The sequence below is a fragment of the Saccoglossus kowalevskii genome, chromosome 21 (assembly GCF_978046115.1).
Source record: "Saccoglossus kowalevskii chromosome 21, keSacKowa6.1, whole genome shotgun sequence".
Lineage (NCBI taxonomy): Eukaryota > Metazoa > Hemichordata > Enteropneusta > Harrimaniidae > Saccoglossus > Saccoglossus kowalevskii.
Window position 1 is genome coordinate 5,392,785 of NC_140661.1, and position 18,210 is coordinate 5,410,994.

At 35.2% G+C, this 18,210-nt stretch overlaps 2 protein-coding genes across 3 annotated transcripts; one reads left to right on the top strand and one right to left on the bottom strand.

Moving 5' to 3' along the window:
- Positions 1 to 1,966: 1,966 nt before the first annotated feature.
- On the bottom strand, positions 1,967 to 10,318 carry LOC100369992 (vacuolar protein sorting-associated protein 72 homolog). Its single transcript, XM_002740720.4, has 6 exons — positions 9,931 to 10,318; positions 7,660 to 7,815; positions 6,731 to 6,851; positions 5,571 to 5,753; positions 3,434 to 3,578; positions 1,967 to 2,751 (listed from the first exon to the last, which is right to left on the bottom strand). Exons 1-6 carry the CDS (start codon positions 10,069 to 10,071, stop codon positions 2,448 to 2,450), a joined length of 1,050 nt encoding a protein of 349 aa, XP_002740766.1. The 5' UTR covers positions 10,072 to 10,318; the 3' UTR covers positions 1,967 to 2,447.
- Positions 10,319 to 10,507: 189 nt separating this feature from the next.
- On the top strand, positions 10,508 to 14,014 carry LOC100369544 (chromatin target of PRMT1 protein-like). Of its 2 annotated transcripts, none has more exons than XM_006823991.3 (5): positions 10,508 to 10,613; positions 11,038 to 11,180; positions 11,847 to 12,000; positions 12,302 to 12,545; positions 13,135 to 14,014. In XM_006823991.3, the coding sequence occupies exons 2-5, from the start codon at positions 11,077 to 11,079 to the stop codon at positions 13,425 to 13,427; spliced, it is 795 nt and encodes a 264-aa protein (XP_006824054.2). In that variant the 5' UTR covers positions 10,508 to 10,613; positions 11,038 to 11,076; the 3' UTR covers positions 13,428 to 14,014. The 2 variants fall into 2 exon arrangements, with proteins under 2 accessions (XP_006824054.2, XP_002740763.2); XM_002740717.4 differs by having other exon boundaries at positions 12,302 to 12,467.
- Positions 14,015 to 18,210: the final 4,196 nt, after the last annotated feature.

The following is an 18,210-nucleotide window of genomic DNA, read 5'->3' on the forward strand; positions in this document are numbered from 1 at the left end:
TGAAAGTTGAAAAATCAAAAAAGTTGCATGAAAAACAAGTAGAAAAGGTTGGCTGGAAATCAGAAATGTACTGAAGGGAAAGGTATATGAATGAACGATTTTAGTCTCGTCTCTTATCGTTAACTGTATATTGTGATTACAATAACTCGAGCAATAATATCTCATTATCATCAAACCTGGATATCATATTAATCAGCATGAAATTATGATTATTTTCAAACTTGCATGTCTATAGATTCTGGTGAAAACTTGGCTACAAATAGAACATTTATTAGGCATAGACATTTGCTTTGCGGATCACAAGAACCAGATGTCAGTAGTGTACTACTGTACAAAATGCTTGGATAATGTAGTAACCGATGTATACGATAGGTTTCATTATGTAGTACAAATGTGTATTTTTTATTTGTGTCTACATGTAAATTCTGACCTGTAATTTTATTGCCAGCTGAGATGTCGGAAAATATTGAATGTAAAGTTTGGTGAAAAACTTGTTGTAAAACTTGAGTGGAATGATGAAAGAATTGAGAAAAGTATTGAATGTGTACTGCAAATTATTAAAGATATCATGAAATGAACAAATCTAAGAGAGGTCTATTTGAGGTACCTACATGTATAATATCAAAGCAATAATTGAATTGGAGTTGTGGTTTTCAACAAGAAGTCGAAAATATCACTTTTTACCAAAAATATTCATCAAAATTAGAGGTCTGCCCAAGGTACATGTACACCAAGTATCAAAGCAATAAGAATTGTAGTTTTCAAGAAGAAGTCCAAAAAGTTGACATAGACGACTATCGAGGACGGACAATCACTCGACCGCAGAGCTAAAAATGAGTGTGGAATTTGTACTGAAAATTTATGTTGAAAGGTTGTAAAAGTCAAAAGTCACTAATGTTGCAAACGGAGAAGCCAAAAAGAAAAAATAGAAAGGTTAATGTCTTGATAGTCAATGATTATATTGGAAAGTTGTAAAAGTGGGATGGCAAGTTGAAAAGTTGTTGGGAAAGTGGTTAAACTAACTATGTTGAAATTAAAATTTACTGATGCATATTTAACAAGCCTAAGATATAGTTTTGTTTATAGAATATAGTTGGAATATAAACTTGTCAGAAATATGGATCCAGAAGATGATGCTTGATTATGGTGATTTTTTAACATTAAAATAATTGACATCTTGTATCTAATCGTCAAATGAGTACTTGTCCATATTGAGAAATATAAATGTCAAGATCAAGTTCTGATCATAATTAGTCAAAGCATGGCAGAGATATGGTACTAGAACTGCATTCATTGAAACAAAATGGCAGCCAGTCGCCCATTTTAAATTGGATTTGAAAAATAAAATGATGTGCATAAAGGTCCCAGAATGTCCAACGTATATATCAAGTTTAAACAAAATCCATCCATAAATGCTTGATTTTGATGATTTTTTAGCACAAAAATGGCCGCCATCTTGAATCGGACCGTGAAACAAATGGATGTGCATATGTATAATATTATGTATGATGTATGTGTGAAGTTTGATTGTGATTGGTCCAGGCATGTCTAAGATACAGGTCCGGATGCACGCACACACACACACAGATGCATGCACGCGCGCGCATACATGCATGCATGCATTTCTGCATGCACGCACAAAAGTCAAAACATAAGCCCCCGTTTATTTTTCCTCAAAGCAGAATAAAACACAACATATTTTTTTATAAGCAAACTTTATTGAGAATCTCTTCGGTTTCTGGAAATTCACTGCACTGTGTGATTTGAGATCTGGCAACCACCACCAAAAATAGAAAACTGGTTTTCATGAGGTCACAAATTACCATAAACCTGACATTTTGCTATATAACAACTCTTGTTATTGTATTGAACTGTGGTCCAAGTGTTATAGAACTACATTAGATTTGTAATGCAAGTGCTATTGGTTATGGTATATTGTCGTGTAATCTGTGCTCAATTATTTCAGTTTGTATAATCAGAGCTACATGTAGGTAAACAGCCAGCTACAGAAAATCTATCAAAATGGTGTCAATTAGACATTAAGACACAGCAACCAATCAGCAACTCTGCAGACCTTGGAGAAGACATAAGCAAATAAACAGACTATTTATTAATCTTGTGTCCCCATAAACTGTTCGCAACTGGACTGAGTTCAACATCAATAATAATATCAACAATTATTCTTAAAATGATATTAGGTGTCTGAATTCAACATACAGTAACAGTACTCTTCTCAGTGATATCTCTCTGTTTAACCACGGTTACTAGTAACCATGGTTTAACAACTACTGTACTCCAATCATAATCTCATAATATCCTGCCATTGAGCAGCTCTTTCTCTATTACCCGGTGTGTAGTAGTTTTAAGGCAAACTGGTACAAGTTCATTGTCAGTGCCAACAAGCACACATGTCTGGCACTATTATCACCAGCAGGGAATCACACGAATCAATTTAATTGCAGTTTCTGTTTCTTTTTCTGCTCAAGCCATGCATTCAGTTCTGTGAGTCTTTTATCACATTTCAGCTCCTGTTCCTGTACATATGTTTCCCGTATACATTTAAATGCTTGTGTAGTAGCGTATGGTATACTGGTAATAGGGTCCAGATACTTGGCAGGCAGTCTGGTGACTGGGCAGTATGGTCGGGATGGGGCTTTACGTTTCACACAAGGAAAGTAAGATTTGAATGAATCCTCATCAGTGAATGTTATAAAGTTTCTTGTACATTTCCATTTGGTTGTCTCTGACTCACTATAACAAAAGATGAAAAAAAACAATAACAATGTTATATTGAATATGAATATCAATATTGAGTATTAAGTATACTTGATATGGATAAAACTAAATGAGAAACAAATATGGGTTGTCTTACTTTGAAACTGGTGAGTGGAGTGGTGGGTGTAGGAAGGGTTCCAATGTGAAATTGCATTTGCATTTCAAGTAAAGTTGACAATTTAAAGATACGCCAGGTATATCTTGACCATACAATGAATTTCCACAATAAATGATTCAAGATGGTACAATGGTATTTATGTCTGGCTTGTTAGTCTGCATATTTGTACCTTATAATAATATTTGTCTCTGATTGATTGGAGTTTGTTTACTCCCTAGCCGCAATTCATCCTTTTTTGAACTATTAAGTCACAGCTTACATTCATAATCAAAGATGTCGCCTTGAAATGAACACTTGAACAGGTTTGCATGAACAAAGGTGTCACTCAGTCACCCAGTGTTTATAGTTTAGCGTATTCTATTTTGTTGCTTGAAGCTGCAAGGCTTGTGCCAGTAGTATTGTCTATGAAATAAGTTTGTTACAAATAGTATATTTGAATTCGCTGCACAAATCTAAAAATATTCTGATGAATACCCTCCTCCTCCCAACCAACCAACAACACTCCCAACTCCACTTGTAGCATATATACTGAATTCTTACCTAGTTTCCAGACTGTTGATTGGTTCTATTGGTTTTTCTACAACCAATGGCATAAGAACAGACTGGTATCTGATGACAGGTCCTTTGTATGCTTTCTTCTGTAGTTTACTCTTCTTTTTTTCCAGTTCTAATCTTTCATATGCACCTACAGGTATAGCAAAAAGATACTGTGATTATTGTAACATAGTTCCTGTCAGTAATTTTTACCTCATGAAAGTTATTGGTTATGGAGCAATTTTATCAGAACAATGAATGTGAATCTCATGGCAACCAAACCTGCAAATAATTGTTATCAGCTGCTACCTGGATGGTACAGACTTAAAGGCAAGCCATAGTGTTATCAGCTGCTACCTGGATGGTGCAGACTTAAAGGCAAGCCATAGTGTTATCAGCTGCTACCTGGATGGTGCAGACTTAAAGGCAAGCCATAGTGTTATCAGCTGCTACCTGGATGGTGCAGACTTAAAGGCAAGCCATAGTGTTATCAGCTGCTACCTGGATGGTGCAGACTTAAAGGCAAGCCATAGTGTTATCAGCTGCTACCTGGATGGTGCAGACTTAAAGGCAAGCCATAGTGTTATCAGTTGCTACCTGGATGGTGCAGACTTAAAGGCAAGCCATAGTGTTATCAGCTGCTACCTGGATGGTGCAGACTTAAAGGCAAGCCATAGTGTTATCAGCTGCTACCTGGATGGTGCAGACTTAAAGGCAAGCCATAGTGTTATCAGCTGCTACCTGGATGGTGCAGACTTAAAGGCAAGCCATAGTGTTATCAGCTGCTACCTGGATGGTGCAGACTTAAAGGCAAGCCATAGTGTTATCAGCTGCTACCTGGATGGTGCAGACTTAAAGGCAAGCCATAGTGTTATCAGCTGCTACCTGGATGGTGCAGACTTAAAGGCAAGCCATAGTGTTATCAGCTGCTACCTGGATGGTGCAAACTTAAAGGCAAGCCATAGTGTTATCAGCTGCTACCTGGATGGTGCAGACTTAAAGGCAAGCCATAGTGTTATCAGCTGCTACCTGGATGGTGCAGACTTAAAGGCAAGCCATAGTGTTATCAGCTGCTACCTGGATGGTGCAGACTTAAAGGCAAGCCATAGTGTTATCAGCTGCTACCTGGATGGTGCAGACTTAAAGGCAAGCCATAGTGTTATCAGCTGCTACCTGGATGGTGCAGACTTAAAGGCAAGCCATAGTGTTATCAGCTGCTACCTGGATGGTGCAGACTTAAAGGCAAGCCATCGCATTTCTTGGGTATGTCATGCAATTATTTCACATGTTTAAATTGTTTCCTATTTGATTTGGACTGAGCTGCTTTGAGTATGTGATGTTCATCAAAAGTAGCAAAACAATAACAGAACAGAAGAATATACACATGCAAACACAGTATGAAAAGCAGTGAGATACTAGCTATAGACTCACACATGTAAGAATTTATGTGAATACTGTAAAACTATCTTTGCAGCCAAAAAATCCCAGAAAATCCCAGCCTCTGAAGAAACCGACAAAAATTTTCAATTTTAAGAGAATCGAACAATTTGACTCTTGCGAAACTAAAACTGTTTACAATGTCATATTTGCTCTATTAGTAGTGTATGTGCTTACATAATTCTCAAAGGTGTGTCTATGATCAAAATTAGTCATATTTTAATGATCCAGCATGCATTAAATACAATTTTTGATTTCTGTGCACTTCTACTAGAAATGTCCTTCTTTCTATATTTTAATTGCACTATAAAAAAGCAAATATGGTACATTGAATAGAACATTTTTTGTTCACTGCGAGATCCCGCGCTATGCGTGAAAAATCAAACGTAAAAACAGGACAAACAAAGGTCATAGTGCTGTACACATTTGATGATGGTCAATTTTGATGAAATAAGGGTATCTAAATGCAATATTCCACTTTCAAAGATCGCCCTTTCGACTTTGAGCTATGAAAGTTCAAAATCAAACGTTAGATTTTTGCGGCAGACGTTCGGTTCGCGTCTTTCACGCAATACGTAAAATAACCTATTATAATCACATATTACATAGTCAGTGTTTTATGACTTGTTTAAAACAGATTCACCAACTGCAGTATGATAGCAGACATGCCACTATTTCTTTGACTGAACAAAATGACCTGACTTACGTAGTGACGCTAAGTTAAGTTCTTCCGTGACTTTTGCCTCTGCAAGTAACTCTTCTTGGGTGAGTCTTCTCATTTCAGGAACCCTTCTACTGGCTTGCATTTCACGTAGTTTCTTGCTTTTTTCATCCCTTTCCTTTTGTCGTAGTGAAGCTTCTTGAGTTCGTTGTCTGGTCGACTTCCTCACTTTATGAAAAAAGCAGTTCCGATGTAAGATATAATGAGATTATTTGAGAAATATTCAGTAATATGTAAATACATCATGGTGATATGTTATTCAGGTTACTGAATACCTAGTGAGTCTGACAGTTACCCAATAAGTAGCTTATACCATTAATGAATCAGCATCCTGGTTCTATATGAAGCACTGATTGGTTGTTCATTAATGAATATTCAAATCATAGCATCAATATACAGACTGTATACATACTTTGCCTCAGGATTTTGTCCATTGATAGTTATCTAGGCTTTTGTATTTATAATTTTTTAAAATTACTACCACGTACAAATTACACTGCAAAACATGAACTAGAAATGATAAGGAACAGGCTTGTTCCAAGATATTACACAATGGTGAAGATTTTATCAAAAACAAACTTTCAGTTAACTTCATGTTGCTAATTAGTTAACAAACCAGAAAAAAGATTTCAAGAGACAAAAATACAGCACATCATACTCACATTAAGGTTGCCCTGATATATAAGAGCAGCTACTATTTCTGTGCATTTTTGTTGCACATACTAATGTATGTAGGGAGTGACTTGGGATTGAAGAGACAAAGTTCTCTGATAGGGTGGCAATGATATAAATATGGCAGCAGTATATTGTATAGTATACAGAATAGATCAAGTATATAATTATCTTGAAGTGTAGCATATTTTTTCTGCAAGAAATGTTCACTAATTGATAATTTCATGACACTTGGATGACAAGCTAAATACTGAAATCACTTCAACTGGCTTCAAAATTTCCAACCATTGCTACAATATTTTAATTTTTCCCCTTCACAAAAATGTGTCTATCATGAAAGTAAAGTAGTTTACAGTAGATACTAATGTCAGATTAATTGGAATAATCTTTCAAGCAGGAATTACCTGGTATAAGCCTGGACACATGTATGGGTTTCAACACTGGAGACGAGAACTATGAATTCTATCACTTACATGAAAACTCTTTGGTTTGTGGTAGAGCAGCAGGTAGAGCAGTGCCTTGTGCATTTAGTACAGGTTTAGGCTTTGGTTCACTTGTTTTTTTTGCTGTGGGTTTCGGTGCCTTTTTTGGTTCCTACAAAAAAAAGAAAGAAATGAAGCCACAATATTAAAAGTAGATTGCCTGAAATCCAACTTGGACATGATTCAAAGTCTTTACACATAATTGACGTTGTTATTAAGCATCCTTTTTTAGGACCTGGTGGTCAAATGGAGATGTGCTATGATATGTAGCTAGAAAAATTGGTTTGAGTCATACACACAGTATGTACATGATTACTTACATGTCAACTGAACATAGTACCTTGTCAAGTATTCAGTATTTTTCATTTGCTGAACAAATTTTCCAGTTTAAAGGTGAACCGCTCAATCCCATGGATTGCACCACGTGCTCATAGGTTATTAACTCCGCCTCTGTCCACTAAGTAAATGAATGCTTATTATGCTCGCTTACTCAAACTGTGATTGACAGGCATTTTGCATACATTAGCCACCATTTTAAAAATCAGGATTTTTAATTGTTGTGGCACGTTTCGATCGAAAACAACATTTATACATTGAAAACCCAACCAGATGAGTGTAATCGCTAGCGTACATATTCATGTCCCTGTAGAAAAGTATTTGGAATCATAGCTTGATCTCTAAACATCATAAATGGCAGATTTCCCGGAGCTCTCGTAATGATGTGAGCAGCTTGGTTCGGATTAGCATACTAAGTTGCGGTGGCCATCTTGCCCCTATTTATTATAGTATCGGTCTCCCTTTAAGACCTACATCACATGTACATGTATATGACCTCTGATTTGCATACAAGAAACCTAATCTTAATTTCTTTTATTGGTTATGTCAGCAATAATCAAGACAAGAGAAAAATGTACACTTACCTTATATGATTTTGTCACAACTCTCATTTTCCTTTTTTCTTTTTGATCAACTTCGTGGTCACTGACTGGTTCATCCTCTTCAGATGCACTGAAATCTGAGTCCACCGTATCCTCACTGTCCTCAGCTGCACTTTCAAATTCATCATCTCCTGATTCCTGAGAATCATATCATTATAATTAAGTGAAATAGTGATAGATGGTTAGTGTCAGGGTAAATGCACTGTCTACACTATTAATGCAGAATCTTATTACATGTTTATCATTATAGTGTAAGAAATGTTGCCTTAAATGGCATGACAATGTTCACTGATTTATCATGTAAAGTCATAGAGCCATTGTACCATGGCACCATGAATTAGTATTCTTTTGTGTGTATAGTGACGTATTTTGAGAAACTAAAAATAACTATCTTTAGAACAATTCTATAGGACACAATGCTAAAGAAAATTTTTAATATTTTTTACAAGCAAATATACAATTTTTTCAGTCTATCTCACCAGGCTACAATTTGAGATATAGCATAATATCTCTGCTGTAGGAATCTATGATAAAAGCAATATAATACTGACATAAAGGCCACCATCAACTAAAATACAACCATTATTTTCTTGAAAATTAGGCTGGTGACCCCCAACTTCAATAGTCAAAAGTGCTCCAGGGTACATATTATTGTAATGTAAATAAAGTCTGGATATTTGCTTTAATGAGTAGGCTTCTGGAAATAAAATACATTTAAAGGAAAAGTCAAGTCTAACAACATAATACTCCCAGATGAAAAAGCCTGGCAAATGTAAGAACATGCAATTTACTGCTTTATCATATCACTTTTCATTCTCTAGATACATTTGTATTTAACTTTTCATCAATATATGTAGTCCACCATCTTGATTCTTCAGCATAGGATTATAGGTGAAGTATGACATCATATCCACTGTTTTAAAATATTGAGAAAATGATTTCATCTATAACTTTAAAAGTTGAACTTCAAAAACGGCTGAAAGTTTAGAATATGGTAGCATGCATGTTCCAGAGCCAAACATGCATATAAAAATAGTTGTCATGACAACAGAACTGTAAAAATTCATTTTTGTGTTTTTCTTCCAAATGCTCAAATTTCCAGATTTATAGATAAATGCCTTTACCCATAATCCTTTGCTAGAGAATCAAGATGGCGGACTGTACTAAAGAAAAGTTGAATTTTCTGAAAATGAAAAATGTAAATTGCTTACTCCTAAATTTGTGGAGTTCTTTCTTCTGGGAGCATTATGTTGTTTGGCTTGACTTCCCCTTATAATTAAGAAGAGTCATTCTCAACCATTTCAACCTACCAGGTATATATTTTATGAAAGCGCAGATAAGTACTCTAAATAATAATCAATGGTATATTAGGTGCAACACACAGTTAGTCACGTGATCGTTAAGTAAATAAATCCATTCTTGAGACTTTGAATCAGTATTAAAATTGTGTTCATCAAAATTGCAGAATAAAACACTAAAAAAATATAGGTCAAAACGATTTTGTGTAACTTTTTTGGTTTGAGGTAGAGGTCTAAGTTTGCGTTTTGCTAGTCTGAGGTGAACGTTTTTACATTCGGGCAGTAAAATCTCTAGAATGTGTAAATTTATGAAATAATCCTGAAGACTTATTTTTTCATTTACTGTAAAGGGGTTAATTATTCACTGGGTTTTAATTTTGCTTATTTCGCTGACTGGAAAATGCTCTAAATTAATACCCAGTGAATATGTAAAATTTAGCATAGAACACATTATTTAAATGATAAAACAGTGAATTTAAAACCAACTGAATATGCCTGAAGTGGTAAATCAGTGAAATTTAAACCCAGTGAAAATTAGTCATTTTACAGTATATTGCATCTACAATCTACAAATTGGTGGTAGTTTTGGTGACACAGGTAGTTTTTTTATACGGGGCCTTGCACTGGAGTCAATGAATGACTGGCAATGTCACAGCATGGTTGGCAGATTAAGTTCAATGGGGACATGCTTAGTCAAGGTATCTGAACTTTGCTAAACATCGCACTAGCAAACCATGATTACAAATACTCAAGGTATGTTTGTTTCAGTGTAATATCTCTAAATTTGTTCTCAACTCATAGTGTCTAGACTGAAATGTGATTTGCTGGTCATGCGTTGAAAAAAATAGAATAAGTTTCCTCACTTTGGTCATCCAAGTGCACCATGGGACAACTTATCAATTTGACAATGATAAGATGCGGACAATTGTTGAAAATGAATGTGGAACATACATACCTCCTCAAATCCACCATAGGTTGTTTTGTAAAAATCATCTGCTTCGTCTATTTCTTCTTGTAGCAGTTTAGACATGCGATTACCGGCATTATGTCGCCGTTCTCGTCCACCAGCCAAACTACTATCACCACCACCACTCATCGTAATATTCGATCTTGATGATCACGGAGTATCGAACAAAAGAGTGATATTCACTCTTCCTGCTACAAGTCAACAGACGCACGTAGATATAACACTTAGTTATGCTAAGCCAATATTATTCGTTACAAAAACTACTACATTCAAATTAAAATTGGCTAATATGATAACACTACTTTCCAAAATATAAAACAAATCTTATTCAACAGGAGGCCGCCATTTTGTCTCTCATCCTCGTTCAGAAATATTATGTTTTACTTCTTCGCGATCTTATTAGTAATTGGTACACATTATTAATGATATTACGACACATTAAATCCATTATAAGAAACACAAAAAGCACGTGCATCGTGTCACGATATACTGAAATTTAGTAGCAAGTCTACTGTATAGTGTTAGGAACGAGGACAAACATACTGCCCTCTTGCGATTGCTTGAGTCAAAAGAATTGTGGACGCCATTTTCATATAGTTGTCGGTTTGTGAGAAGTCTGTTGTTCATCTTCAACCATCGACCCGAACCACAATATTTAACATCTATACCAGGTAGGAACACATAAACCAACATTTATAGTTTGTCGTAGTTTTATTATTATTAAATAAAGTTAAACCGTTTTCACGATATTGTAGTTTTTTGCCTGTGTTTTGATACTGGGCGTTGTATTTGTATACGTGTACATTTTTCTCTTGGCAAATTGCTGTTTTGTTTTGTTTTTTACTCCGAGTAAACCGTAATTTTTATTGTTAATTAACCTTTCCATTGACTGTTGTTTTATTACAATAGATTGGAAACTTTTATTCATAATTTCAATAATATTCGGTAACAGGCTCCCAGATTGGTGCGTGTAAATTAAAAATATGATTGTATTAGCTTGCTGTAGTTTGGCTTGTACACGTATATATTATACACACTGATATTGATTGGTATTGACTTGCTATCAATAAATGTATATATATTTTATTTTTTTAGTGGTTGGTCCAAAAGGTCTGCCAGGAAAAATCTATCATAATGGCGCTACAAAGACGTGTTGGCACAGGAGCAGTTGTGTCTCCTACACAAGCATCTCCCAAAATAGTGCTGAAAAGCACTACAAAAGTTTCATTAAATGACCGGTGAGGGGCATTGAAATACATAAACGTACATGCTATACAGAGCATGAAATCTGTTAGATTTGCAAGTGTTGTAATATTCAGCTGTATTATAATTATTTAGAAAGAGATGTGACCTATTGTTGGCAAGCTGTGACAAACAACAGGTTTACCGACAATAAGGTCTAAAAATACAATAAAAATGAGGTGTGGTGTTATCAGCAGCTGATATTGTATATGCACTCCAGAAACTCAGTTTCTATGTTGAAGATGGGCTATATGTTGTGAATCATGTATAATGTTATGTATAATGTGCTGAGAGGGTTGATGCTGCTTCCCATTGCCCATCTTTGGTGTGTCTTCCAGACATGACCACTGCAGTAAGAGGCATGGGAGCATTGTGTCTTGTGGTTCCATGCCCTCTGTACACTTGTGTACTTGGTAAGAGGCACTCGGACCCAGCAGCTCTGAAGTTTCAGATTCCTTGTCTTATAAGAAAAATACTTCACTCCCTGCTGTCTTATCTTTCCCAAGTTGTTCACCATCTGTTTCAAAATGACCTCGTTGCTGCATGTTCCTTCTGGTAAAGTCCACTTTATCCACTTCTGACAAAACTTACAAGATTTATACCCTCTCAATGTGAAACAAATTGACATACAATGTACCCATCACCTTTCATTCAACTTGAAGATTTACTAAACTGATCAAGCAAAGACCTCAGATGACAGCACAACAGAGGTCGGCCTTAATGCAACAACAAGCCATGGCATCATCTAAGAATAGAAGACTAGCACAACAGATGGAAAATAGGCCTTCAGTGGCTGCTGCATTAAATCCAGCACAGGTATGATTGAATGTGAAATATTATTTGCTTACTCGGAACATTTTAATTCCATATTGATAAAAAAATCAAAAAAAATCACCTATTTCATTATTTTGTGCACATGTACAACTTATTGTAAATTTGACAAGTGATGATTTTATTGTTGAAAAGTCCTGCTTCAATTTCTGGTTCGTCCCAGAGCATTGTTATAGCATACTATTGTTTGAAAAAAATAGCCATGGGAGAAAACTGAACTTTTGCACGTAATTGTACATACGACTATTATTTAAAAATGACTGGTTATGTGTTTTTTATTCACTAGTTACAGCAAATACAAAGGCAACAAGGAGCCAGAAGTTTGAAGCAACGTCTTGGGAAGAGCAATATCAGAGGACGTCTTGGGATTTCACAAAGAGGTGTTATGCGTGGTAGAGGAATTATGCGGCGTGGCCTTCCACAACGTGGAGCTCGTGGTAGAGGTTCCATAGGTAGGGGAGGACGTGGTTTCGTTAGGGGTGGGGGAAGAGGAAGAGAATTTAGAAGAGGTGGATTTGGGCAAGGAATGGGTGCGTCCAATTTTACTATTATTGTAATTGTTGCACGCCTTCATCTATGCTCCTATCTTGATTAGTTAACACTGCATCATAGTGTACTTAATGTTGCATCTCTGTAGTGTGGTTTAGTTTCTCTATTTTAGACTTATCATAGTTGTTTGTAGTGGACAAAGTTCAATTTTGTTCAGGTATCATGAAACCAATGCTGCAGCTGCTTTTATTTTAGTAGACTGCTGAAAATCCTTGTAGGTAGTTGGTAATTGTGAGTCTAACAAATCTAGTTTGCTGCCTGGCACAATAAGCTTGCTAATATAAGTACTGAATCTTATTTAACCACTAATTTTACTTGTACACAAATTCAGAAATGTCATCTGTGCTTTTGATGAATCAAACTACCATATTTTGCTTAGTCTGAAGTTGTGATTTCTATATTATAAGTAGTTGTCTTTAAGTGATTGCACAACTGCCGTTGATGGATATTTTAGTACATAATAAAACCAGTGAATTCAAGGAATCTTAATTAGCACTTATATTTGCTCATTAGTAGAGAGCTTGACCAAAAACAAAGGTTTTTATAAACACTTGTTTTGTCAAATTTCAGGTGGCAGAATAGGACGTGGTGGAAGAGGGGTTGGCATTGGTAGAGGCAGGGGACGTGGTCAAGGACTTCGTGGTCAAGGACTTCGTGGACAGGGATTTCGTGGACGAGGTGCTCAGAGGCGTGGTGGCAGAGGTGGTCGAGGTGGCGGCAGAGGAAGGGGTAGAGGTGCAGCAAACAAGCCAGTCTCCCAGGATGTCTTAGACAATCAGTTGGATGCTTACATGGCCAAAACAAAAGGAAGTCTGGATGCTGAATTGGATGCTTACATGGCACAAGCTGATAGCATGGAATAATTTATGGCTGTTACCTTACACTTCTTGGCAATTAGTGTGCCTTTACAAGATCTCCATTCCTGCATGTGTACATTTTTAGGTGCTTGTGAATGTGAACCTTTTATTGTGGACTCCTGCTGCCTATAGACACGGTAGTGTGCATCAGTGTTTTGATGCACATTTATGTATGGGATAGTGAAACTAGTAACTGAATTATTTGGTATACAAAGGATGTCAGCATTGCTGCTAACCATTCATGCTCTAAAGTATACAACTTTCATTGAACAATGTCACTGGTAAAATGGTCCTCAAAACTAATCATTGACAAGAAATTGATTTTAACAAATTTGAATCATGAGCTTAGTACGAATCAACACTTTTTTTTGGCATTCATTGCATTAAGTGCAAATATATTATTTTGGGAGATATGTACATACAGTTTTAGATTAACTATCTGTGATTTTCTGTGGCAGGCTGACCAAAGATGACTGCCTTGTGTGATTCTGCTACAATCTCTATTGAACTGTGAAAAATAACTTGTCGGTTATGAGTAGTGTGGATTAGACTTTTTTTATTGCTATTATTGTATTAAATTATTTATAACACTACTTTTGTTTCCTTTGTACTAGCTATGGTGGAAAACTAAAGTTCATTTCCTATAGTTTCAATGTTTATGTATCAGTATTGCCATCATTGCAAACATTTTAGCAGTGATATTGAGCAGGACAACTTAAATTCAGTTATCTTTTTTATGTAATCCTTTTCAATTAAATATTTAATTTCAATTTATGAACACTAACTGTTCACAAAGTTTATTTAACACAATTTCAACTTTCATTTTCAGTATGTTTTCTATTGTCATTTAATGATGTAAGAGAACACTTAGTTTCATCATTAGATTGTAGGACTTTTAATGTGACTTTAAATTTCATGTACCTAGTCATATTTCAAAATGGTATGGTAATGTGTTCTCTGTCGATATGCAAAAATAGTCTTTAAACCCTGGGATTCGGAACATAGGGTGCAGCGATAGACATAAACCGAAGTAAAACAAACTTTGAAACAGGCAACCTTTTTAATTTAAGTTAATTTTATGCATTAAGGATTTTTTTTTTTACTTTTTTTAAATGTAAACTGATTTCAAACCATAGTTAATTTCAAGCAAGTACCTTCAGATATTTCATTCCTACCAGATATTTATATGTACAATGTCACTTAACTCGTTATAAACCTATTTTAAATATATTTGTTTTGTCTTTCATTATTTCCTGCCATACCGGTACCTGTTATAGTGTTCTTTAAATTAAGTTCTAATTCTATGCATGTGAACTTCATTGTTTGAATTTCAGACTGGCATTTAGCTGTGATGTTTCAGTAACTTGCACAGTAAAACCTGGCTTGGCCAACTTATTAAATAAACTCTCATTCACCTATAAAATTCCTTAACTTACACTGCCAAATTCAAAAAAGATTAATTACTAATGTTCTCCCCTTGAACTCAAACTGAAGGTTGTAACTTTGCGCATATGAAAAAAAAAAATTAATCTTCAGATTAACTAAGCAACTAAATTCAGGTTAACTAATCTTCAGATTAACTAAGCAACTAAATTCAGGTTAACTAATCTTCAGATTAACTAAGCAACTAAATTCAGGTTAACTAATCTTCAGATTAACTAAGCAACTAAATTCAGGTTAACTAATCTTCAGATTAACTAAGCAACTAAATTCAGGTTAACTAATCTTCAGATTAACTAAGCAACTAAATTCAGGTTAACTAATCTTCAGATTAACTAAGCAACTAAATTCAGGTTAACTAATCTTCAGATTAACTAAGCAACTAAATTCAGGTTAACTAATCTTCAGATTAACTAAGCAACTAAATTCAGGTTAACTAATCTTCAGATTAACTAAGCAACTAAATTCAGGTTAACTAATCTTCAGATTAACTAAGCAACTAAATTCAGGTTAACTAATCTTCAGATTAACTAAGCAACTAAATTCAGGTTAACTAATCTTCAGATTAACTAAGCAACTAAATTCAGGTTAACTAATCTTCAGATTAACTAAGCAACTAAATTCAGGTTAACTAATCTTCAGATTAACTAAGCAACTAAATTCAGGTTAACTAATCTTCAGATTAACTAAGCAACTAAATTCAGGTTAACTAATCTTCAGATTAACTAAGCAACTAAATTCAGGTTAACTAATCTTCAGATTAACTAAGCAACTAAATTCAGGTTAACTAATCTTCAGATTAACTAAGCAACTAAATTCAGGTTAACTAATCTTCAGAACTTGAGGTGTTGCAGAAATAAAAAGGCCTGAATGATGGGTTATATGACAAATTTGTTAAAAACTCCAATTTTCTGGTCAGATTTCATTCGAATTTAGAATTAACTGACATCGCTCGTAGTTAACGAACGCATACGTTTGTGATTTGAAATCTCCAACCGACTGTAGCATTTTAGGATTTACTGAACTTTAACAATCTGGTACCGATTTTGTTTTGATAGAATGTTGATATACCCACTTGAGAAAGCATAGAACAAGGTGTTTGGTACTTCATTTGTCCTCTGATGTATTCTGAAACTGGGTATTGTCGGTGTGTTTAGAACACTTTCTCAAGCGTGGTCGGATTGTTTAAAATTGGTACAAAGACGAGACATAATGCATTAAGTATATTATTGCTCGTAAGCCAACCGAATCCCCAATAGCTTAGATGTTAAATGCTCAATCTTCATTTGATTTGAATGTGAACCTTTGCCACTCAATTAGACATCACATTTTTGCTAAATTTGCAAAGTCTGGTCTGTGAGTTTACTATAGTGTTTTACACAATATTCAAATAGATGGGAAATGAAAAATCTTTAATTGATGAAAGGTGGATAAATAAGCCACCAAAACAATGGCCTTGACTAAGAGGTATTATCTTGAACACAATTATGCCGGCTGTTAAACTAGTATGTCTATGAACAGTGTATGTATGGGACACCTGCTTTTAAACATTATCTGAGCAACTTGAAAGAAGAAAAGCTGACAAAATTTGTTTTGTTCATTTTGTAAGTTTGAGCTAGGCAACATTTATTTTTGGCGAAAACTTTATAACATCTTGATTCAGCAAATTACGCATTTTTGGACCCGGTTTAAGGTCTATTATAAGTAATCTGGTTGAAACCTTCAAAGATTTTGCGAGGATGCCATCAACGGTAATTCGCTAAAATACTTCTGAAAAACACGGACCAAAGCATATGATTTCCCTCTTCCTTCAAACTTGAAATGTGTTGTCTTTCTTTTTGTGTCTTGTGAATTCATCATGCAACTGAAGTTGAAAACTAGTAGTTTATAATAACTGCTGTGAATAAAACTTTAAAAAGCTTGAAGGGCGGTGACCGCCGCGCATGTGCGACATTTGTGTTGATACACATTGATTTTCTCACACTTCTAATAGAATCACGAGTATGAATTTTGACCTGGACGAGACTTAAATTACCGCCGGTGACTGTACAACATTATATCGGGGTATTCTATTTTTCTATTACAATTTAGCCAACGATCTACGGCCATTACTAGTACCTCATTACGCACTGATCCCAAGACATACTGTATACCTTCCATGCTGTACATTATATGCACGTGCACGGAGTGTAAATAATAAATTTAGTTTGTCGCTTATTTCCATGCAAGCTTTTGAAATAATTCTCAAACAATACTTTATACTTGGACAATACGCATTTCACAAAATAACATGAAGTAGTACTGTTACAGTAAAGATATGTTTCAACAGTTGTTGCCAAGGTCAGATTTTAATAATCGATCGAAGACAGTAACAGATTTAGATCCCTGTCTGTGACACATTAAACTATGTACAATGCTGAGACAGGCATCATTGCTGGCAGTTAGTGGACAATCTGACAGTCGTGAAATTTGACAGGGGGTAGACATAGTTGCAGTCTTGGTGGTGTGGGTGCTGTAATTATCACTTGATGCCGTCATTTGGTTTCAAGTATATCGAAAAAGTTAAAACAGCTTTGGATCTCTTCTTGGGAAACTGTTATTCCGTGGATGGCTAACCAGAACATAGCAATAACTGGCAATATAGAAACCGATGTCACTTGTAACACTCTTCAGACCTATCGTTTTATCTATCCATCTGATCACAGTCCCTCTATCACAAAGGGACTGATCTACTATCATATCGATAGTTATCATATGTCAACACTATATGAAATATATATGGTCTAAGAGGCCGCCCTCTATGACGTAATAACGATGTCATTATTTATCCAATTTCTGGCAAACTCGAAATAAATGGCATATATATACCAGTATATGCGGTGGCTGCTACAAGGCACGTGTTTATTAGCCAAATATTCCTCTGTTGTAGACATAGAGGATTTCACCCCACAATCGCATAGGTGGAATATCCACCTATTAATTCACTTACATAACGAATAAATATCAATTATATTCTAATCTACAAAACGAATATAATTGTTAATACATTTCTGCTTTAAACAACACTGCACTTAATCAAAACTGTCACGTGTTGCCTTAGCATATAATCGTGATTCAACCATTACCTAACCCGAGGCTTCATGAACGAATGTAAACTTACAACTAATTCGTCAATTTTTCACGATACATTATTGCATTTATGATACGGATATCTATACAGGCCGTTTAGGGAAAACACGTGTACATGACGTTTACTATAAATTATCTAAATGTTTTAGCCAAAATCTTTTGAATAAGTTGTAGTTAGATTAATAGGATACCCAATTGCCATCAGTAGCCGCAGCAATTC